Below are 23,584 nucleotides of genomic sequence, written 5' to 3'. Positions count from 1 at the left end.
GGGTTGGAGAGTATGTCATCTTCAATTCCACTACAACCTATCAAACTATTTTCCAAACTGGTTGATACCAACTTACATTCCAACAGCAGTATACACTCCTATTATTCCAAATTTTCCCCAACACTTGAGACTTTAATTTTTTTGCTAGTCTTTTGCCCAGTAGGGCACAAAACAGTCTTATTGTATATATCCTTCTGTACCTTTGAATTTTGTGTTGTTTGCATGAGTTAATGCAAAATAAACATTTAAATGTATGCTAATAAATTACTGCTTTTCTGTTTTAAGCATGTTTTATATATTCGGGTTCCCCCGTTACTTTCTTTTTCTTTTTTGGCCGCACCACGTCTCTCATTATCCAGCAGGCTAGCCCAGGCTCATCTACACAGTGGTGGCTGCAGGGTTCCCAAAAGCAGCACAAGAGGGCAGGCCCCACTGCACAAAGCACCTCTTAAGCCCTATCAACTTAGCAAAGCTCGTATTTTGTACTTCTAGGTGGGGGTCCATATTAGCTCTTAGCATCCCCTGATCCGCTTCCTCCAGCGGTCTCCAATTAGAAGAGTCCAACTACTCTTAATTCCTTTTTGGAATGGGGTGATATATGTATAAGTAAATCATCTGAAGAGTGCCAATAATCTCGGGGGAGAACTTCATTCAGATCTGCTAGTGACCCAATAACAGTGTCTGCACTAAAGTGATATGACTGGAGTTCTTCAAATTCATCCCTGAATCGACCCCACTTTCTCCATTGCAGCACTACTTGTAATAACAAGGAACTGGAAACAAGCTGAATTCCCTTCCAAAAAGGACTGGGTAAGTAAGCTAGGCCGTTAACGTGCGTGTGTGCTCGTCTGTGTGCACTGTGTGTTCCTCTTGTTGTATGTACGTGTGAATGTATGTGTGTGTGTGTGTGTGTGCACACGCACGCACGCACGCACACACATCTCTGGAAGTCTTATCCAAGACATTGGTAACACTAGTGGCCTCTGAGGAGTGGACTGGGGAGGTAGGAGACTTGGGAAGAGACTTTTCACCGTGAAGCCCTTTGTATCTTGGCATTTTGCACCGTGTGTGTGTATTATTTATGCTCAAATACGTTTCGCAGAACCAGAGAAAAAATAACGCACCCCTGTGGGCCACAGCTGTTGGGGCTGGTTTGGGGGAATCGCCGTATCAAGTGAGTGGGACACTGGCGCTCTGGAGCGGCTGGCTAGGAGGCCGAGGAGGTGTCCGGCTCCACCCTGTGTGGCAGCCGGTGGCAGGATGGGCATGACCCTCAAGGCCTGAGGTCTCCCAGAGCTGCAAATGCTCCCTAGGGTAAGTTGGTGGGGGCGGGGTAACACGTACACACAGGCAGCTATAGCAAATCCCAAACCACTCTCCTATGACCCCACCCTCCCCTTTCCAAAAGGGCCTTGTCTCAAATCTGCGGTTGAGGCAGCACAGGGCAGGGGCTAAAGGGCGAGGCTCCTGGTCACCTCCCTGGTGGCAAGCCCGGTGCTGCCCCTTTCCAGCTGGTGAGGCCTTCGGCAGTTCGTTCCCCTCTTCGCCTCCGGAAGGAGGCAAGAGTGACTTGACTAACCTCATCAGCTTTTCATGAGAAGTGAGCTATACATGCTTTTATATCATTTCAGTTCCTATTACACATCAAGAAATTACCCCGTGCTCTAAAATTTAGTAACTGGAACTCTTCCAGTTAACCCTGGCAGCTGCTAAAATCATCCATGAAGTGGAACTCAAGGAAATTACTAGGGGCGGGTGGTAAAAAGAAGAGTTGAAGATCAGCAAGAAACCTGAGTATATGTGTGAGCGCCTCCTTGTGGCCCTGACACAACAGGGCGGCCTCTGGAATCTTCTTAACATTGCCATCCTTTGCTTTCCTTCTGAGGTCCAGAAGGTCCATGAGGGTCTGGCCTGGGCCCTCACCAGGAAAGGGGTCTCTGGGTCCTCCCTCTACCACTGCCCCTCATACTGAAGTCCGGCCCCTCACACCGCAGGCCCAGTGCTCGGGACGCCACCTGACACACAGTAGCCTCCCCAAATGACGTTACTAAAAACCTAAAAATAAGTGGATGATCACTTACGAAGACAAAAGCAGGTCTGGAGATGGATGATGGTGATGGTTATACAACAATATGAATGTACTTAATGCCACTGAAAAGTATGCTTAAAAATGGTTCAAACGGTAAATTCTGTGTTATGTATATTTTACCACAATGAAAACAAACCAAAAAAATGGATGAGTTCTAATCTCAGCTTTACCTGCAGTTAGTCCTCCTCCAAACCCCTTGCCCACGCCTTGGTAATCTCCTTATCAGATCCTGTTCTCGACATGGGAAAAGGGCCCCAACTCCCTTCCGGGTCCCCTCCTCTCTCTATACCCTTTTCCAGCTGGTATCGCCAGGCCCTCGGCTTTGAACACGGCTGTACCCTGAGCACCCCCCAAGCTGTTGCCCCAGCAGCCTGCTCACCTCTCAGTCAACCCCTGACAGCTGAGCGCCCTCCCGCCCCAGCTGGCTCCACAAACAGCACCTTCCTCTAGATGCTCAAGTCCTCCATCTAGGTGTGATCCAGCCCCTCCCCTTGCCCCAGTTTCCAATCCACCCGAGTGGAGAGTCCTGCTGCCCCTTCTGAAGCGCACCCAAGGTCCACCCACTGCCTCCTCCCCACCCACCATCTCTCCCCACGCTGCCTCCCCGCCTCCGCCCCTGCCCTCCCAGCGACTTGTCCTCCTCACAGCGGCCCAAGCAATCTTTGTAAAAGGCAACTCAGATCATCACTTGCCTGCTTTAAACCCTCCCAGACGCCTCAGCGCTCTTGGGAGGGTGTCCACATGCCTCCGGCCCCTCACTCACCTGCCAGCCACGCTGGTGTCCTCCGTGATCACTGTCCCGCCTCAGAGCTGTGGCCCTGGCTGTTTCCTCTGCCTGAACGCTCTCCTCCTGAACTGCACACAGACCACCCTACAGGTCACCTCCTCTGAAAGGCCTTCTTGCCCCAAACATCGAAGAGGCCCTGGTCACTTGCAGTCACCCTTCCAATTCTTTGGGCACCCCCTGAACAGTACACTTAAAAATGGTTCAAATGGCAAATTGTGATTTACTGATTACTTTACCGCCTGTCTCCCTGGCTAGAGAGGTCAGCCACGCGGGAAGAGACTTGTCTGCCTTGCTCACGGATGGATCCCCAGCTCCTAGAACAGGCCCGGCAAAGAGTAGGTGCTGTGCAGTGGTGAGTAGGTAAACGGTCAAAGCCACAGGCACCCGCACAAATGAGGCCTGCGGTCTGGAAAGCCATCCACAGGCAGAGTGGCAGAAACAGGGGAAATCTGCGGAAGGGGAGAGCAGAGGGACAGAGCCCTGCGGTTGCCGCGGGCAGGAGGAGGCCCAACTAGACGATGACCATGGCCGTGACTCCCTTCACCTCAGGGCCTGCAGCAAAAACATGGCCCACCTATGTATGTGGGGAGCTTGACCCTCAGAGACGAGGCCCAACCCTTCGTGGGTGCCCCGCCCACACCGTGCTTCATGTGAAAAACAGTCCTGCGACTCGCCCTGAAGGAGGGGAGGGAAACAGTCTGAAAGTCACAAAAATATATTAAAATAGCTGTTTTCTTCTCTCGGTGCTGGCTTCCCTTCTTAGTGCCCCTTACCCCCCACCTGCCACCAACTTTCAGGGAAAATGATGCCCAGGCAGGTGCCCCAGCTGCAACCTGGGGTCTGGGGACGTCCCTCCAGCCTAGGAGTGACGGCGGCTAACAGTCTCTACCGGCTCGACGCCACCGCCGCCGACGAGGGGGCCGCTGGGAGGCCGGAGGTGCAGGAGGGTCAGGCAGGACGCAGCGGACAGTCGGGCCTTGCCACAGGGACAGAAAACAGAAAAGAAATGAACAGGGTGAAGAGACGGAGAGAGAGAAGTCATAGCATCGGCGGGAGGGGGCAGAGGAGGGAGGGAAGCGAGGAAGCCAGGGGTGTGGGGGATACGGGAGCCCGTTCAGACGACACCCACCCTGGGGGACAGGGAGGCCCGGAGCCGGGGTTTGAGGCAGCAGACGTTGCTGAGAGGGAGGATGGGGAATGGAGGACGGGAAAAGGGCACTTGGCACTTGGAGAGGTAGAAAAGTGGGTCCTGCCAAGGCCACGGTCAGAGAGGAGAGAACAGAGGACGGGAGAGAAGGGAAAGTCCCAGAGCGGCAAGGCCGGGCCACAATGACCATCTCAGACTCAGAAAAACCGGGTGAATCCCCAGAAAGCTCAGGCTGGCAGAATGCCTGAGGGAGACAAGCAGTGTCATCCAGCAGCCGGCAGGGAGGCGTGAGCGCGCCCTCGCTGAAGACTCTGATGGAGCCTGGAGTCTGGAGAGGGGTCTGCGGCCCGCCCTTGGGCTAGAAGGTCCTGCGGCCCAGTCTTTTGAACACGCTCACAGTGCCCGCGTGGTCCATCTGGGCACCAAGGCCCTCGCTGGAGCTGCTCCCCCGGGGCCCCACCAGAGTCCTCTTAATGGTGACCTTGACCTCAGCCGAGGACTTACTCTTGGTGCTCGTGACCTGGCTGTCCTGGGCCTCCGGCACAAGGGCAGCCTTGCCCAGTCTCTGGATGATGCTGACTTTGGATAGGGACTCCGGCTTCCTCTCGAGCCCAGGTCGTGAGGAAAAAGCCAGGCGCCGCAGCGTCGGGGCGGCGGCCGTTGCCGCCGAGCTTGTGGCCTTGGCTTTGACAGTCGGTGCGGGCTGGGGACTGGCTTTGGCTGGGGCCCGGCCTAGCTTCTTCAGGACCCCGGCATACTGCAGGACAGAGCTGCTGCTGTCGTTGTCACTGTCCCAAGCCAGATCCTCGTCCATCTCTGGGGTGGCCCCCAGGCGGCTGAAGACTCCTGTGGGCTGTGGAGGTCAGAGACAGGACAAGTGAGTCACTCAGTCACTCAACATGCATTCACAGAGAGCTGCCTCATCTGTGCCTACCTCACGGGGCTCACAGTCAGGAAGAACACCCATCGGTGACACACTAGACAGTGATCAGAGTCATGAGAGGGTAAGCCCAGGGAGCTGGAGGAGGCCAGGAGAGGCCCCCTCGCTGCCCAAAGTTCGGGGAAGGCTCCCTGGAGAGGGACATCAGAGATGAGATCTGAAAGCCGAGTGGAAGTGAGTCGAATAAAGAGGGAGGGGGAAGGGAGGCGAAAGGGAAGACCATTTGCAAAGGTCTACAGGTGAACGTGAGAGAAAAGGCAAATTTGGTCATTTGCTCCGCAGACATTCTCTGAGTCCCAGGTCAATACCTGGCCCTGTTGGGCAGTGCTGGGGACCCAGAGGTGACCAAGACAGGCCTGGTCCTGCTCTCAGGGGGCTCACAGTCCAGTGGGGAAAACAGACCCAGCATCGGATATAGCACAAGTAATTCTCTAATTACGACAGGGAATTTTCTGGAGGTTCAGTGGTTAGGACTCCGCGCTCTCACTGCCGAGGGCCCAGGTTCAATCCCTGGGAATTAAGATCCCATGAGCCTTAATTAGCGTTCTTGGGAGGAGAGGGGAGCGCTGGAGAGCAGGGGACAGGGAGGCCTCATCTCCTCTCGGAGTTCAGGACAGCTTTCTCTGAGGCATCAACATTTAAGAGAGTAAAGAGTGCCGTCTAAGTCCCCAAGACAGGAATAAGAATCATATTTACAGCACACTCGCTACGTGCGAAGCTCTTTCCATGGCTGCATCTTCAAGCCACATGATCCTGAGTGTTATTATCACGCTCATGATAAGATTTAGGCAGTGAGAAAAAGCCAGAGCGGGTGAGCCCTGGTGAGCAAGGAAGAAAAGGCAGCTGGAGAGCTCCACCAGAGTTACTCAAAGGTGCCATTTAAAGATGCTCACCAGGGCTTCCCTGGTGGCACAGTGGTTAGGAATCCGCCTGCCAACGCAGGGGACACGGGTTCGAGCCCTGGTCCGGGAACATCCCGCATGCCGCGGAGCAACTAAGCCCGTGCGCCACAGCTACTGAGCCTGCGCTCTAGAGCCCGTGAGTCACAACTACTGAGCCCCCATGTCACAACTAGTGAAGCCCACGCGCCTAGAGCCCACGCTCGGCAACGAGAAGCCACCGCAGTGAGAAGCCCGCGCACCACGACGAAGAGTAGCCCCCACTCGCCGCAACTAGAGAAAGCCCGCGCGCAGCAGCGAAGACCCAACGCAGCCAAAAATAATAAAATAAAATTTTAAAAATTAAAAAATATATAAATAAAGATGCTCACCACTGCACCGAACAGCCCCCGCGCCACGCAGCTATACCTCACTTAGTCCTCACGACCACGCTGTGAGGTACTATACGGAGGAGGAAACTGAGGTACAAAGGGCTTAAGTGACACGGTCAAGGCCACGCAGCCAGGCGGTGGCAGAGACGGATTTGTGCCAGGCGACGGGCTCAGGCTGCCGTGGTTAGGCCGGCGGGACCGCAGGCGGAGGAGGAAGAGCGGGCTGCGCCTGAGCATGTGGTGAAAAGCCTCTGAAGGGTTTCCCGAGGGCGAGGGGGGAGGGCCTGTCCTGGAGGCAGCACGTGCTGCCACTGTGGGAGAAGGGCTGGAGGGGTTCACAGGAGCTGTGCAGAGACCAGCTAGGAGGCCACTGCCCTACGCAGGCAGGGAGAGGTGGCAGACAGGTGGGGACAGATGGCCCCATCAGACTCAAGACTGCCTGGAGTGGGGACGGTGGGGCACCCGAGACAGGGCCCAGGGGAGGATTTGCTTTGGGGGAAGATGCTGAGGACAATTTGGGGACGTGGTGGTAGCAGGGGGCCGAGGGCGGCGTCCGTGAGTTGCCAGACCCCCGGGGCTGGAAATCGGGAGAGAGGTCGGGATAGAAGACGGACAGGGAAGCCACCAGTGCAGAGAAAGGCACTGGGCCTGGAAAGGTGGGTGAGACAGGGTGAGATGTATGTGGGAAATGCCAGGAACAACACCCAGGGAAGACAAGAATTTGAGAGTCCCCAGCGGCTCCCCCATTTCCAACTCACTTTATTCCCCGTCGTCGTGTCTGCCTTGGTCTCGGCGCCAAGGCGGTCAAACACAGACGTCCTGTGGAGACCTGGGAGGGAAGTGAGGCCATCAGCCAGCGCCTGCTGGGCGGCCCCTGTGGGCCCAGGCCTGGCTGAGCGCGGTGCAGACAGGGAGGGGTCGACACAGGCAGCCCAGACCCCAGGCAGCTCTGGTCCAAGCAGGCACCGACTGGGCCCAGTTAGGTTTGACGTCTATGTTGTCGGCTAACACTGACCTTAACCCACACACTTCTGGCTAGTGTCAAATGTGGGAAGGATCAACTAAAATGGACACTTCCGGTCCTCACACCTTGGTACCAATTCGTGAAGTGCATGTGCGGTAAGAGTTCTTAATCCCTTCTGGTTCCTTTCCCTCTTTTTCGGGCCATGGGTCTCTCAGAGAATCTGATGAATGGTAATGCTCTCCCTAAATAACAGCCTAAAGAGCCATTAACAGGAAAATGCTTACTAGATTACAGTATAGAAGTACTATGAAAATATTAAACGACCATTAAAAAGAATGAAGAAGATGAAAAGATCTTCAATAAAAAAGTTATAGAACAATACATATAGGATAATGCTATTTGTGCTTAAAAAGAAAAAAATGCCTAGATATGTGTAAATGTACAAACAGATGCATTTACATTCATAGATGCTGGTCTGGAAAGGTTAACGATACGTGTGGGATATGGGAGTGAGGGGAGAGAGTTTGTTTTTACTGTACATGCTTCTGCATCCGCTGGATGTTTTTCCATGAGAACGTTTACACTTTTCTAAATGGAACACTGTAAGGAAGACCATCTCTGTACCACCAGATTCAAATCCCAGCTATGGACTGAATCTCAACCAGACACCTCTGGCTCGTAACGACGGTTCCTACCGTTTTGGGCACCTGCCCTCAGCCAGGCACAGTCACTCACTTAACAGGCAGGCTAGCACTGAATCCGTGCCACGGTCCCTCGGGGAAGAGGCGCCAGCTGAGGCACCGAGGAGCCCTGATACGCTAACTGCAGGACAAGAGGACAGAGGCAGTGATGCGTCCCCCTCTACTATGGTCACCATCACTGTCCCCTTGGTCCAAGACCCCCTGGACCCCATCAGAGCCTGCTTCTGGGCCAATGCCTGTAGGACGTGACCAACCCTGCAAGATGCAGCAAAAGGGAAACACAGTCTGTGCCCGCCACTCCCCACCGGGGCCAGTACCTTTCGCTGCCTGCTGCTGCTCCAGGATCTTACGGGTCCGGGGGGTGGTGCCTTTGGGCATGTTGATAATGTACTTCCCCTCCATCTCGGCCGTGACCCGGCGCCGCTTGGTGGGACCAGTCAAGCTCTCCTCCTCCCGGCGGGCCAGGGCTGCTGGGGGAGGAGGGGGTGGTGAGCATCTTCTGGGATGGAATGTTCTCCTGGGGTGGGGGCTGGAAGCCCTGCAAAGGGCACACACGTGCCCTTTATCGCCATGCGTTCACGTGACTGGAATCCCTTATCCTCCCAGCCACCCCCAAGGCCACTGGCTGAACTACCGGGAAACTCAGGGGTCTGGGCACAGTGGGGTCGCAGAAGGCTGTGGCGGGCCTCCCAGGCTCTCTGTGGCTCTGGCCCTCTGTCCCCCAGCAGGCTCACCTCCCAGCCCAGCCAGAATCCCCTCAGATGGGGAAACTGCTAAGTGGTGGAAAAGCCATCAAGGTGGTGCTTTCACAGGTGTAATCACTTTTTAAAAATTAATCAAGGTATATACTTACAATTTGTGCATCGTGCATAAGTAAATTACACCTCAATTTAAAAGAAAGACTCTCCTCAAATGTGTTGGGTCGAAGAGAGCCAGTCCCTCCCAGGCTCCCCATCTTTTCAACACTTTAGAAATGAATTTTAACGTTCTTGCTCATGGCACACAAATCGAAAGATCAGAAGGAGGATGAGGCACTTGCAGACACGCATGGCCAAAAGGGGGCACGGGTGATGGAGGTGGACGGGGCGTGATGGGGCTGGGGGCCAGAACAGCCAAGCCCCCACCCTGGGCCTCAGTTTCAACTTGGGCCAAGATCACTGCTGTGGGGACGGGTCCACCAAAGGCAGGAGTGCGTGACGGACAGAAGGAGGGCCTGGGAACCCAAAGGCCGGAGTCCCAGTCCCAGCTTACCAGCTGAGACCTGGAAGAGGAACAGCGGCCAAGCATGGAAAAGCCTGTGGAGGAAGAAGGTCCGGGAGAAGGGAACATCAGGGCAAAGGCCCCACGACGAGAAGGAGCCTGGAGGGGAACCGAGGCAGCAAGCGAGACGTGAATCCACGTGTCACAGGGCCCAGTAAGGCCACAGGGGAAGACGACTTTATTAGTGGAACAATGGGAAGCCCTGGAGAGCTCTAGACAAGGGTGTGAAAGGATCAGATTGAAGGTTTTAAAGGATCCCTCTGGCAGCTAAGAGGAAAGGTAGCTTCTTTACCTTTGACCCCAGGCATCAAGCACAGGGCCGGGCACCACTGCGGGGCTCAGTGACCATCTGTTAAAAAAGACTGAACCACCCATAGTCAACAATACTGTACTGTACACTTAAAATTTTGTGAAGAGGGTAGAGCTCACGTTAAGTGTTCTTACCACACTAAAATAAAAAGTACAAAGAGACTGAAACAGTCACCGCATGAGAATTGCAGTGCACTCACGAAGCTTAAAGACACCATCTCAAGTGCTTCCAACCATCCTCTGGGGAGGGTGTCACCAGCCCCCTTCTACAGTGAAGCCCACAGAGGTGCAGTGATCTGACCAAGTCTGAACACTCTGGACACCTTGTGGCCTCCAAAGCACCCTGCAACGTTGGGAACATGTCCCCCAAATACTGTCTGCCAACCCACATTCGCCTCCAGCTCCTCCCACCACCTGCCTGAGTCCCCTCACCGGCAGCCTTGGCACTCTTTGCTGCCATCTTGTTGGACACGGTGACAGAGATCTTGGAGGTGCTGGTGTCCGGCCGCCTGGGGGGAGTGCCGGGTGGGGAGTCTCGGTTCAGGCTGTTGGTGATCATCCGGGAGGCGGCTGCCAGGAGGAAAGAGGAGAGTCCAGTGGGGCGGGGCCTTGGGAAGGGGGTCAGGATGGGGAAGGCAACCTTGGGACCGCAAGGGGCAGGGAAAGGGCAGCCAGAGGCACCCTGTGGCTGCACTGTCAAGAGGAGCATGCTTGGCCTGGGCCTGTCTTCCCAGGAACTAGCCTGCCCCTCCCTGCCCTGGGGGCCTTTCCTGAGGCCCCAGACCAGATGGGTTCCTAGCACACTTCACCTATCAGTTACCCAGCCCAGCACTGAGCTCTTCCCTCCCCTCTCCCTCCACCACGCTGGCCTCCAGGATCTTCTTCGCTCAGCAAGTACATGCCCACTCAGGGCACTTGCTGTTCATAGGTCTGGCGTGCAGTTCCCCCAGTAGCAATGGGCTTGCTCTGTCTCTGCATTCAGGTGTCCTCTCAGACGGCATCTCCTCAGAGAATACTTCCCTGCCCTTATTACTGCTTGACATTAAAATTACATTTATTTGTTTACTGGTAGACTCTCCCACAAGACTGCAAGGCCCACGAGGAGACACTGTCTGTTTATCGCTGTATCCCCAGTGCCAACCACAGTTTCTGGCACTTCACAGGTCTTCAATAAACATCTACTGAAAAGATGAACATGGTCACCGAACCTCCCAACACCCCTCCTAGACAGGCTCCACTGTACACCAATTTTATAGATGAGGAAACTGAGATTCGGGGAGTGGGGTCACTCAGCCAGGGCCCTGGGCAATGTGGGTCTGGCTCCAGTTGGGCTGGGTCAAGAAAAGAGGTGACCTCCCTCAAGGGTGGGAAGCAGTCTCTGGCACCCCTGTATTCTGTGGAGCAGGAGAAGGGATGTCCCAGGGTGCAAGGTGGGCTACAGCGAGCAGACTGGAGGGCCAACTCCAGCGGGGGGAGGAGACAGATTGTGTCTCCAGGTGCAGCTGCTGCTAGCTTCAGGGTGCGGGTTTGCTGAGCTCTTGGGGAAGCCCTGCAGGGAGGGGAGAGGGGGAACCTTCACGCTATTACCACTTGCTCAGCAGGCCCAGCACCAACCCCCGCCCCACAATGGCTTTCAGACTTTGGTATTTTGTCCTACCTACCCCCAAAAAAGCCTTCTCTCTTTCTGCCATGTGCTGTCTCTCAAAGCCTCCTGAAGTCCCCCATAACGACCCTCAACCCCTGATTAGAATTCCATATTGCTTGGTTATTTTTTAAATTACAACTACAGCATACAGAAAAATACATCAAACCTACACAGATCGTTTAACATCAATTCCCGTATACCCACCACCCAGGTCAGGAACTGGAGCCCTGTTGGCACCCAGAAGTCCGGGGATTGGCCCTTCCCAACGAGACCTTCTCCCTCCCCACCGCCCAGGAAGAAATGGTCGGTTTTCAGGCCTGCTCACTGCTGCTGATGATTTGGCATACACCCTCCCGTGATCTTCCCAAGACATTTCTTCAGCCCGATAGGGGCGGCTTTCTTTCTTTTTTTTTTTTGGCCTCGCCCAGGCCCCAGCAGTGAAATCGCCAAGTCCTAACCATTGGACCGCCAGGGAATTCCCAGGGGTGGCTTTCTGATGAGTGGCTGTGTGGAATCTGCGCCCAGAGCCGCCACTCACAGCACTCTGACAGGCCAAATGCAACACGATCGGGGTTTTCTGCTACAAAACATAAGCAGTTGAGAGGGCCTGCCTCTTGCAATGGCCACAGAGGGCAAGGTCTTGCTTAAAAGGGGTATGATGTGTTATCACGCCAGGTAAGCATCACCTGGGTGGAGGGAAAACAGCTCTGTGAGCGACTGAAGCTGAGCGGCAGTCAGATGCCAGAGTACAACGAACTTTGTTCCTCCCAGTGCGGACACACATGTTCAATATTACAAAGTGTACACAAGTGACCGGAATGTTTTGGGGTACTCTTCTCCACCCTTTTCCATCTGTGCCTGTTTCCCCTACTCTTTTAACTGCCTATTTTCTCCATCAGTATTTTTGTTTAAATTTTTTAAACCTATTTTAAACTCTTTTAAGATACTCAAAATGGCATAAAAAGTACATACTACCTGATTACATTTATACAGGTTTGAAAGACTGGCAAAACTAACCTAAGCTGCTAGAAATCAGGGCAGTGGATACCCTTGAGAGGTGGTGAGTGACGTCAGTCATCTTTTCTGTTTCTGGATTTGGATGCTGCAGGCTACATGCGTGCTCCATCTGTGAAAAGTCACTCAGCTGCCCCTTTGTCATCGGAACCCTTTTCTGTATGTCAGTTGAGGGAGACCATTGCAGAAACGAACCCAATTTGTTCAACCTCCCTTCGTCCATGCCTTTGGGTAGGCCCTGACCACACTGATGCTGGGCTTAGCCATGTGACTGGCTTTGGCCAATGGGACAGAAGCAAATGTTATACAAGCAGAGACTTAAGAGGTGCTTTGCACATTGGGTCCTGCCTTCTTATGCTGCTTTTGGGAACCCTACAATCACCACGGTGTAGATGAGCCTGGGCTAGCCTGCTGGATGATGAGAGACATGTGGCCAAGTCACCTCTTTTGGCCCAGATGACACCAAGCCAACCATCAGATGTGTGAGGGAGGCCATCCTAGATCAAGTGCTAGGAGCTGCCAAGTGACCACTGAGATCAGTTGAGCTGTCCCAGAGCGGAAGTGACCAGCCAAGTCACAGAATCATGAGAAATAAAAGTCTGTGTTTTCAGCGACATGGATGGACCTAGAGATTATCATACTAAGTGAAGTAAATCAGACAGACTTAAAAAAATGATACAAATGAACTTATTTACTAAACAGAAATAGACTCACAGACAGAGAAAACAAACTTATAGTTACCAAAGGGGAAAGGGGTGGGGGGCGTTGGATAATTTAGGAGTTTGGGATATATATACACACTACTATATATGGAGTAGATAACCAACAAGGACCTACTGTGTAACACAGGGAACTATATTCACTATTTTATAATAACCTATAATGGAAAAGAATCTGGAAAAAAAATATATATAGGGAATTCCCTGGTGGTCCAGTGGTTAGGACTCCGAGCTTTCGTTCCACTGCAGGGGGCACGGGTTCGATCCCTGGTCAGGGAACTAAGATATATATGTGTGAGTGTGCGTGCGTGTGTGTGTGTGTGTGTGTGTGTGTATAACTGAATCACTTTGCTGTATACCTGAAACTAACACAACATTGTAAATCAACTATATTTCAATAAAAAATTTTTTTTTAAAGTCTGTGTTTAAGCCAGTTTTGTGGTGGCTTGCTGAGCCGCGAAAGCTAATTAATACGTATGTTTAAATTTTTTAAGTGTCACACTGCTGAAAAAAACAAAAGTATAAATACAGTTGATTCTTACCACTCAGATTCTATTTTGTAAATTCGCCTGTTCACAAATTTATTCGTAACCTCAAAACCAATACTCGTGGTGCTCTGTGGTCATTCACAGACACGCACAGAGAGGCAAAAAACTTGAGTCGCCCAACACACGTTCCCAACTGAGGTCAAACAAGGCGACGCTCTGCCTTCCTGTTACAGCTCTCACTTAGTAAACAAGTCTATTTAGTGCCACAGTCTATTTACGGTCTCCTTACTGCTATTTTCACATCTTCGTGCTTTTTGTTAGTGATTTTGCTGTTTAAAATGGCCCCCAAGCATGGTGATAAGGTGCTGTCTAGTGTCCCAAGTTCAAGAACGCTGGGATGTGCCTTATGGAAAAAAATACGTGCGTTCAATAAGTTTCGTTCAGGCATGAGTTTTAGTGCTGCGGGCTGTGAGTTCAATGTTTATGAATCAACACCATATATTAAATAAGGTGTCTTGGAACAGAAACACACATAAATAAGGTTGTGTATTGGTCAGATGATGAAAATGTGGTGACCCCGTATTCCCCTGGGAGAAGTGATTAAGTATTCACGGACTCGGTGTTCGCAGTGGCTATGTAGGATGGAACCACCACAAACGAAAATCCATTGTATATACAGCCACTCACTACCTAAGAGACGAGAGCCTCGGATGGTTTGCTTCCACCTCTGCAAACTCCAGGTGTGTCTCCTTCACTGCTGGAGTGTAAGAATGAAGGAAAGGAGGCCTGAACACATGGGACTCACCGCTACAGGCGCCTCGGCGAATCTCGCCTGGAAGGGGGCTGGGGCTGCAGGGCACCGACTCGGTGGCAGCTTTGCACATGTCCTGTAAAGAAAACAGGTGCCCGGTTACCATGGGGACAGGGGCATGAGCTGGCGGAAGAGGGAACCCAGATATCTGAGCAAAACTCGGGGGATCAGAGCCTGAGCTGTTAGAGGTTTCAAAACATTTCCCTCCTAATCATAATGAAGCATCAGACAAACCCAAACTGAGGGACATGCTACAGAACACCTGACCAGTACTCTCCAAAACTGTGAAGGTCATCAAAAACCTGGGAAGACTAGGAAACTGTCCCAAAGCAAAAGAGACTAAGGAGACGTGAGAAGTAAATGCCATGTGGTATCCTGGAACAGAAAAAGGACATTAGTAGAAAAACTAATGAAATCCAAATAGTCCATAATTTAGTTAACAATAGCATACTACTAATGTCCATTTCTTCGTTTTGACAAATGGACCATGGCTGTGGAAGATGTTAACATTAAGGGAAGCTGGGTGAAGGAAGTACAGAAACTTTCTGTACTACTGTTGGAACTTTTCTATAAATCTAAAATTGGTCTCAAATTTAAAAGTTTAAAGAAGTCATTTTGCTCAGTGACCTCCGTGATAACTCAGCTAACATCCCTGGCTTGAGAAAGCCCTCGCTGCGGGGTCTTGTCTTGGATGGTGGACAGATGAAGGCCTGTCCCTGGGATGGAGGGAGCTACTAAAATTGATGAGAATAACCCCAGCAGCCATCACTCGGTAAAGTGGAGTGCTGGAGAGCGCAGCTCTGAAGCAAGCTTCCTTCTCAGTCAAATGGAGGGAGAAGTAAGTGAGCTCATATGAGTAGAGGATGAAGACAGGGCCTGACAGGCCACGTTAAGTGCTTGGTAAGTGCTATCATAACTAAACAAGCTCTTCACTCCAGGCCTGGCACTTGGTGCCACATACACTCTCTGGTAACTGGCCACAGCGACCCCATGCAGCAGGGCTGTGTGAAAAGCCTGTTTCAGAGACTCGGGGAGGTGAAATCACTAGTCCAAGGTTACTGTAAGCAGAAGGACCAAGAATGGAACCACCATGTTGTTGGCCAAGCCACCAACTGGGTCCCACATAGAAAGCTCCTGTTCTGGGGACAGAGAAAGAGTCCTGGTAAGGATAACTATCATGAGGAAGATGAAAACTAGTAATAGTGATACTTATAGTGAGCCCCTACTGCGGCCTGCTGTTTACACTGTCCTAGGGCTTTATATAACTTAGTACTCACAACCCTCCTGCAAAACTGGTTTGCCTACGTACATCCTACAGGTGGAGAAAGGTTCAGAGAGGTTAGGCAACATGCCCGATATCACACAGCACACAATGGAACCAGCCTTGGAATCCAGTCTGCCTACCTTTACTTCCAAGCCTCCAGTCGGCTCTGCCATTGCCCCTCTACCCCACCCTAAATCCAGGAACAGAGGGGTCGAGTGGAGCACCCACCTGGCGGTGCACCACCTTGGCATGCTTGAGGATGGCAATGATGTCGCCCACCACAGTCACGCCCAGCTCATTCATGATTTCCTTGTTGAGATCCAGCAGCATGCTCTTCTGGATCCTGCAGGGGAGGGTCAGCAGGGAGGCCACAAGTAGGCCAGGGTGGGTGGGCCAGCCAGCCCCCTGACTCCCCTCCTTTCCCCAAGTTCAGCCCTGTCCCCTCGGCAGCCTTACCTATTATCCACAAACATCACTGCGTAATTGACAGCAGGTCCCGGAGGAATGCCGGCCTCCTTAAAGAACTGGATCCACTCGGAAGTGGCTGGGGGGTGGGGGCATGGACAGGGCTCATTATTCACATTACTCTCCTTAGAGAAGAGGAGCAGCAAAACCACAACAGCAGCAGCTCCCACAGATTAAATGCTTATCAAATGCCAGGCCCTGGGCCTGAGAGCTTTGCAGGTACGATGGAACGAAGTCGGCCTGACAGCCCTGTGAGGTAAGCAGCATTGACGCCCCCACTTTGCCAGGGAGGAAACTGAGGCAGGGAGAGGTCGGGGGGCTCGCCCCAGGCCACCCTGCTAACAAGAAGCAGACTCCCCGAGCTCCTGTGCTTCCATACCGCCCTTCTCCTTGCAGCTCTACCCTGCTCTGGAGCGTGACCCACAGCAATCGCCGCCCCCATGCTTGGCCAATGACTGGTTTGGGGGAGCCAGGACTCTGGGTTCTCCACCCAGGTCCCCATCAGCAGGTGCAGGTCCAGAGGGTGACAGGATTCACAGGTGGATGGAAAGAAGGGGTGCAGAGCTGACCCCTGGGTGCCAGAAGCAACCCCCCTCTACACACACACACAGAAGGAGCCCGGCCTCAGACTGAGGCCAAAGCATAGGCTTTGTTTGGAGCATGGGTTCCAATCCTGGCTCTGCCATCTCCCGGCTGAGGGACTTTGGGCAAACGCTTGGTGCTTCGGTGTCCTCTAGGGTAATACATTCAACAAGTGTGTACTGAGCACTTGGCACACACCAGGTCCTCCTCTAGGCACTGGGGATACCGCAGGGCACAAGACAGAGTCTCTTTCCTCATGGACCTGACGCTCTAGTGATAACAGCACTGACGTCCTTGGTCATTGTGCAGACTAAAGAGAAAGTCCACAAAAAGGGCTCTAAGTGGCTCGTGGCCCAGAGGATGTCCTCAACCCACTGCAGCCATCATGATGATGATGATGATGAAGGGGATAATGGTGACGATGATGCCACCGCTACACATGGAGCCAAGACCAGGCAGACCCCATCCATGTAGCTTTACTGCTTCCAAAGTTCTTTCTTGGCCTCTTGGGTGTGACCTTCAAACTGACCCTGACCTGTCAGGCCAGGTGTTAGAGAAGATCATTGGTTCCAAGGAGAACTTTTTTTTCACATTTTAATATCTCTGAAACTAGGATTTACCTCACAATTGATGGTGTGCCACAATTTCATTGGCAACATTTTTTTTTTTATCTTTCTCAGGGTACATAACAGTACATCCAACAATCCATGCTATTTTAGATGAGAAGAAATTTGGTGTTACTATGCCCATTTTGCTGATAAGACAACTGAGGCTCAGAGCAGGGAAAGAGACACACTCTGGATGAGACACTGCACGGGTGGGGGGTAGGGGGCTCAGGCACATCCCCTCCCAAAGAGGCCCCTGCCCACCCAGCCACAGGCCAGTCTCCCTGGGCCTGAGGCAAGTGAGGAGCTCATGCCCTCAGGACATCCTCCACCAGCCCAGGGGAAAGGCGGACCTTTTTCTACTTTTCACAGGCACTATCCACCTGTCCAGGCATGGGGCCCTGGGTTCCCTTAGCCAAAAGCAGGCACCTTTGTCTAAGTATCAAAAACCACCACACAATAGTTCCATTTATGTGAAATGTCCAGAAGAGGTAAATCTGTAGAGATCTATAGGGACAGAAAGTAGATTAGTGGTTGCCAGGGACTGGGTGGGACAGCAGTGGGGAGGGGAGAGTGATTGCTAATGGGTATTCAGGTTTTGCGGGGAGTGATGAAAATATTTTGAAATTGATTGTGGTGATGTTTGCATAACTCTGCGAACACAGAATATAAAGACCATTGAATCGTACGCTTCAGTGAATTGTATGAAATGTGAACTGCCTCTCAATTAAGCTGTTATTAAGGGGAGGAAAAACACCACATAGGTTGGGGGTAGCTAGCTGCCTGAAGCAACGTCAAGGAACTGCAAAAGCCCTCCTGTCTGGCCCTCACCATCATTTTGTGTCCTACTAAGGAGGAAAATATGCTGCCAATTAAATGATCACAAGCACCAGCTGTAAGATGAACCCCAATTTCAGAAATATGAATATGGGCCACAACGTGTGTCTTGGACTCAGAGGCGTGGCTTGCTGTACACACCAGGAGACATGCACTAGAAGATTCACAGCAGCTTGTCTGCAACCCAGAAACAATGCAATATCCACTGACAAACAAATGGTGGCTGCTCACACAGTAAATACTACGGAGCAGTGCAAAGCAAAGAACTGCAACTACACACAGCACCAGAGCTGACTCTCAGACACTGCGCTGAGCAACAGAAGCCAGACGCAAAAGAACTCATGGCATGATTGCATTCACGTAAGTTCAAAACCAAGTCTACAGGAATGTTTTCATTAGTGGTACAACTATAAGAAAGGTAAGGAGAGATTATCACAAAGAGAAGACAGTGGTTTATTCCATCTGGAGGAGGGAGGGGGTGTATGATTGGGTTGGAGCCCTCAGGGGGGCAGGCAATATTCTAGTTCTTGACCTGGACGGTGGTTAGAGGGGGGGGGTGTGCTTTTTTAAAACCTTTTTATTGAACTATCATTTTCACCCACAAAAGTACACACAAGTCGATATACTTTCATAAACCAACATACCCATGTAACCAGTACCCAGATCAAGAAATAAAACATTTCCAACATTCCAGAAGCATCCCCTGCCTCACATTCCCTAGGCAGTCACTTCTCCCTGCCTCGCAAGGGCAGTCAACACTTTCTAGCAGCATAGATTGATTCTGCCTGCTTCTGTGCTTTATATAAATAGAATCATAAAGGATGCACTCAGATGTTTGCTTTTTAATTGCTCTTATGACCACACAAATATGTTTTATGTACTTTTCTATACGTACAAATCTCCAAAAATTTAAAAGCTACCACCTAATAATCTCTGTGCTTTGGAAATCCCCAAGTACACAGTTCGAAGAGAATGTGGTGATAAAGCTCATGAGAATAATAACAGCTAACATTTGCTGGGAACCATGCCCAAGATTTTACACGCAATAAACTCCTAATCCTTACAACATCCCAGGACGTTACTATCTCCATTTTACAGGTGAGAAAATCGAGGCTCTGAGAGGTCATACGAGAAATCTGCTGGACTTCAGGACTTTATGGCCTGAAGTTCTTTACGGCCAAAATACGTTGTCAGCAGGCCAAGATACAGAGCGGAGGTGGATAGGCCCTCAGCAGGCCCTGGCCCTCCCTCCACGTTCCCCGGAGCACAGCTGTTCCTGCCAGTGACCAGCCCTCCCTCCCCCAGCCTGCTCCCCCAACCAAGGTCATACCTCAGAAGGGGCAGAGGGGAGAGGGGGCCCCAGAGAGAAGACTCACCCATAGTTACAGAGACCATTGTCTCCCTCGCCTTCACTCTGCTCCCTGCAGCCTGCGAGAGAGAACAAGGGGAGAGCACCCATGAGTCGCCGCCGGCTAAGTGTCCGTCCCTCTCTCGCTGCCTGTCTGCCTGCCAGAGGAGAGTTCCTGGGCTGGGGGCTCACAGCCCAGGAATAGCCTGGAGCAGCTGGCAGGAAGTCAGCCTGGGGCAGAGCTGTCACCACAACTATCACTCCTGCCTCGGATAAGGCCCAGGGGCAGCAAATGTCCACATCTCCGTTCCCACACACCTCACAAGTTTCTGGCTGGAATAAGAGAGGGACAGAAAAAAAGACACCCCCTGCCCAAGACCTTAACCATAAATACCCATTCATTTACCCATTCAAAAACTCTTTCCTGAGAACCTACTGTGTGTGAGGCACTGTTCTAGGAGCCAGGAATACTGAGGTTAACAAAAACCAGAGCTTGAGGACTTCCCTGGCGGTCCAGTGGTTAAGACTCCATGCTTCCACTGCAGGGGGCACAGGTTCGATCCCTGGTCAGGGAACTAAGATCCCACACGCCGCAAGGCGCAGCAAAAAACAAACAAACTCCAGAGCTTGGCATCTAGGTGGGGACATGGGAAACAGGGAGACAGAGAGTAAACAAGCAAACCAGTTGACAATATCACGTGTCAGAAAGGCTTTAGCGTTATGGAGAAAACACAGAGGGCCCGGGAAGGGAGGGCTTGCAATTCTAAATGGGTGGTCAGAGAAGAGCTCTCTAAAGTGACATTTAGAGACCTGAAGGAGGTGGAGGAGTGAGCCATGCAGTTTTACAGAGGAAGAGTGTTCCAGGAGAAGGTACGGCAAGTCCAGTGCCCTGAGCCCGGAGCCCATCTGGCATATCTGTGGGGCAGCACGAACGGGGGAGGGAGCAAGGAGGCAAGTGAGAGCGGCCAGGGCAGAGAGGTGGGGCACCAGTCAGGAGGGGGTCCCAGAGCAGAAATGGAAAACCAGTTTTCGATTGGATAAGATCAGCAGGTGCCAGAAAGGTGTTAAAGACATATTAGCCCCAACAGAGACTTTCTCCTGCACATGAGCAGCAGTGTTGAAAGAGAACTAACAGAAATCATTTCCTCACCTGATGCTTCACTACTACCTGACTCCAGGACCACCTGTTCCATGCTGCCCTGGCTCAAACTTCCCACCTGGCCCGCCTCCTCTTCTCAGTCCCTGCCCTCCCCCCTCACGCCGCTCCCCTCTACCCACTCCAGCCCCCAGTTCTGATCTTTTTCACCCATCCCTCCTCCGCCTCCTCTACAGGGTGTGGAAGGCCCACTGTCCAGCACCTTTCTGTTTACCATCACGTACAATCTGCCTGTTCCCGCGCCCCCGCCCCCATTTTTATGGTATCACAGAGATAGTACAAGAGTAAGGACTCTGGAACCAGACTTGCAGGATTCAAATCTGGCTCTACCACTTACTAGCTGTGTGACCTTGGCAAGTGACTTCACCAGTCGGGTTTCAGCGTCCCCATCTGTAAACCGGGATGGTACAAACATTACTTGCCTTAGAGGACTGCTGTGGGGCTAGATGAGTTTCTATGTACAAAGCGCTCAAGAGTGCCTGGCGTATACTAAGTACCTACTCTAGAAGTGCTGGTTCTTCTTATTCCCCCAGCCTCCGACCCCAGCTTTCCCTCTAACACCCAAGTGCTTTGCCTGCCACCCACTTTTCACACAGAATGTCACCTGTGCCTGGAATGCTTGCTCCTCCTGTCCTCCTGGCAAGCTCTCCATCACTCTGCTTGGCTGCCACCTGCTTTGTGAAGCCTTCCCAAAGTCCCCAGATGTGAGGCTCTCTCCTCTACTCCCGAGTAGGATGATGAACACGACCACGGACATCACTTCACCCTGTACTTGGCTCCTAAGATCCCTTTTCCCTTCGGGATTTTACCACTGGACAAAGACAATACAACCAACATCTCTCAAGGAGCAAGGCATGCAGAGGCTTCAGTAAGTCAGACAGAACAACAGCATTTCACATACCAAGCACTAACTATTCACCAGGACCAATGCCAGGCATCACGCTGATGCCTTACAACCTCTTCGTGAGTGAGGACTATAATTAGCCCCATTTTAATCAATGAAAAAACCAACTCATTGTGGTGCAGTCATTTGCCAAATGCCACATCTACCAAGCACTTTACTGGGATTCAAAAACAAGTTCTCCCTGATTCCAATGCCCATGCAGTAGCTCCTGCTGAATGTTCACGTGCCAGGCACTGAATATGTTCACATCTCAGTGACTCCTCACGACCACCCGCGGTAAAAAGTAAAAATGATCTCCAAGTTACAGATTAGAGTGGCAGGTCCGAGGTCACACAGCAAGTAACTACAGGGCCAGGGTTTGTTTTTTGTTTTTGCGGTACGCGGGCCTTTCACTGCTGTGGCGTCCCCCGCCGCGGAGCACAGGCTCCGGACGCGCAGGCCCAGCAGCCACGGCCCACGGGCCCAGCCGCCCCGCGGCACGCGGGATCCTCCCGGACCGGGGCACGAACCCGCGTCCCCTGCATCGGCAGGCGGACTCCCAACCACTGCGCCACCAGGGAAGCCCAGGGGGCCAGGGTTTGAACCCAAGTCAGTCAGTGGCTATGATTAACACTGGTCAAGGGATTACTATGAGCCAGGCACTGTGGCCTGTCTTTGCAAAGTTTCAGTTAACACTTACTAGGAGGCTCTAAGTACTGGTATCCTCCCACTATAACTGCAGAATTCCCTGCTGGACTCAGTGTCCTCTCTCCACCACTAAAAGCCCATCTCCAGCACTGACTTTCTGAACAGTGAAGATTATATAACATTAACAATAATACAAAAATGACAGCTCCCAAAATTCAAGTAATCACCATGCACCAGACTCCCCATCCTAAGCCCTTAGAAGGCTTGGCTCCAAATCTCGATGTTACCACTTCCTAACCCTGACTCTGGGGCAAGTGGCTTAACCTTTCTGGATCTCACTCCCTTCAACTATAAAATAAGAATGATAGGAGTTATTGTACATCAACCATACTTCAATTAAAAAAAAAAAGAAGGATAAGCGTATCTATTCTTAAAGTGCTTAGCAGGGTTAACAGAGTTTATAAACGCCAAGCCCTTAGAACAATGTTCAGTAGGTTTTGTACATGTGCATTAAATAAATCTTAAGTGAGTCAGGAAAAGGGTAGGACAGTCACTGAGCTGATGTCAGTTATATGCAAAGTGTGAGCTGAGAACAGAGTATAACTTAACAGGGTCCATGGGATCTGACAACACAGAACCACAATAGTACAAGTTATTCCCTTTTCAATTCTTTCAGTTTCTGTCTACAATAGACCGTTCTGCTTCCACTGGAGTTCAGATTAAGTTTTCCTTCTTCTCACGGCCAAAATGTTAGTTTTCCATTAACAAAGCAATACAAATTTTCTTTCTCAAATGAACTGACTGGAGGAAAATGCATCTGTTTTAAAGAAAAAGGAAAACGTAATACTAAGGGATTTGGCAAAATTTATCAAATAGTAAGTGGCAGGATGTCGATTTGCCCAGCTCCAGATTCCAAGTTTTTCCTATCGCCGTCTCTGAGCTTCCTTCCTCCTCTCTTCCTTGCAAGTCCCATCTACACCAATGACTCTCAGAATCATTTTTATTATAGTCCCAATCTACTGAGCTCCTGCTCTATACTGTCAGCTCCTATGCTAAGGAGTTTACATGCACATTTCCTCAGCATTCTCACAATGACTCTATGATACTGGGGCTATTAGCCTTCGTTGTATAGACGAGGAAAACGAGGTTCAGACAGGTGAAGGCACAGGTCCACTACCACAAAGTGTAGCTAGGACTTGAACTGAAATCTGTTGGCTCCCAATTCCACGCTCCCACACCCAGATCTTCCACACCAAGTACAAACATCATCAACAATACAAACAATAACAGCAGAGCAACCAAGTGAGCAGTGTGCCACGCGCTGAGCTAGGGTCTCCGACATGCACGAGCTGACTTCTCACTCCAACCCATAAAGAGGATGCCATAGCCAGATTCTGATCCTCATTCTACAGAGGAGGAAACTGAGGTTCAGAGAAAGAAGTAGCTTGTCAAGAACCGAGCCGCACAGCGGCGCCAAGACTGAGTCCGGAACCCCGGGCGCCATTCATCCCCACCTCATCCAACCCAGTCCCACCACCCATGGCCCGCGCCTCACCTGGCCCTCTGAGCCCGCGCCCACTCGCGCCGCCCGCCCTCCCACCCGGCGGCGCCAATTGTCAGACCCTCCTCCTTCGGCCCGGCTGCCCGCCCCG

At 51.7% G+C, this 23,584-nt stretch overlaps 1 protein-coding gene across 8 annotated transcripts; it reads right to left on the bottom strand.

Annotated features, from left to right (window-relative positions):
* Window positions 1-3,575: 3,575 nt before the first annotated feature.
* Window positions 3,576-23,550, bottom strand: CUNH19orf47 (chromosome unknown C19orf47 homolog). Of its 8 annotated transcripts, none has more exons than XM_028483601.2 (10): window positions 23,488-23,550; window positions 21,006-21,212; window positions 19,274-19,325; window positions 15,865-15,952; window positions 15,637-15,751; window positions 14,139-14,220; window positions 9,900-10,037; window positions 8,216-8,368; window positions 6,992-7,062; window positions 3,576-4,876 (listed from the first exon to the last, which is right to left on the bottom strand). In XM_028483601.2, exons 2-10 carry the CDS (start codon window positions 21,156-21,158, stop codon window positions 4,382-4,384), a joined length of 1,347 nt encoding a protein of 448 aa, XP_028339402.1. In that variant the 5' UTR covers window positions 21,159-21,212; window positions 23,488-23,550; the 3' UTR covers window positions 3,576-4,381. The 8 variants fall into 8 exon arrangements, with proteins under 8 accessions (XP_028339402.1, XP_028339404.1, XP_028339405.1 ...); XM_028483603.2 differs by lacking the exon at window positions 23,488-23,550 and having other exon boundaries at window positions 3,576-3,852; window positions 4,528-4,876; window positions 21,006-21,349; XM_028483604.2 differs by lacking the exon at window positions 23,488-23,550 and having other exon boundaries at window positions 3,576-3,852; window positions 4,528-4,876; window positions 8,216-8,365; window positions 21,006-21,348.
* Window positions 23,551-23,584: the final 34 nt, after the last annotated feature.

This window comes from Physeter macrocephalus, unplaced genomic scaffold, assembly GCF_002837175.3.
Source record: "Physeter macrocephalus isolate SW-GA unplaced genomic scaffold, ASM283717v5 random_58, whole genome shotgun sequence".
Lineage (NCBI taxonomy): Eukaryota > Metazoa > Chordata > Mammalia > Artiodactyla > Physeteridae > Physeter > Physeter macrocephalus.
This window is presented reverse-complemented; position numbering and strand designations above follow the sequence as displayed.

Excerpts from the sequence above, each read along its gene's own strand:
- CUNH19orf47 (XM_028483601.2), bottom strand. The coding sequence starts at position 21,158 with ATGTCCGTGGTCGTGTTCATCATCCTACTCGGGAGTAGAGGAGAGAGC. Across the intron at positions 19,326-21,005 it reads AGCAAGCATTCCAGGCACAG|GCTGCAGGGAGCAGAGTGAA; the intron begins GTGACATTCTGT and ends TCTCTCTCGCAG. Across the intron at positions 8,369-9,899 it reads AAAGAGTGCCAAGGCTGCCG|CAGCCCTGGCCCGCCGGGAG; the intron begins GTGAGGGGACTC and ends CTCCTCCCCCAG.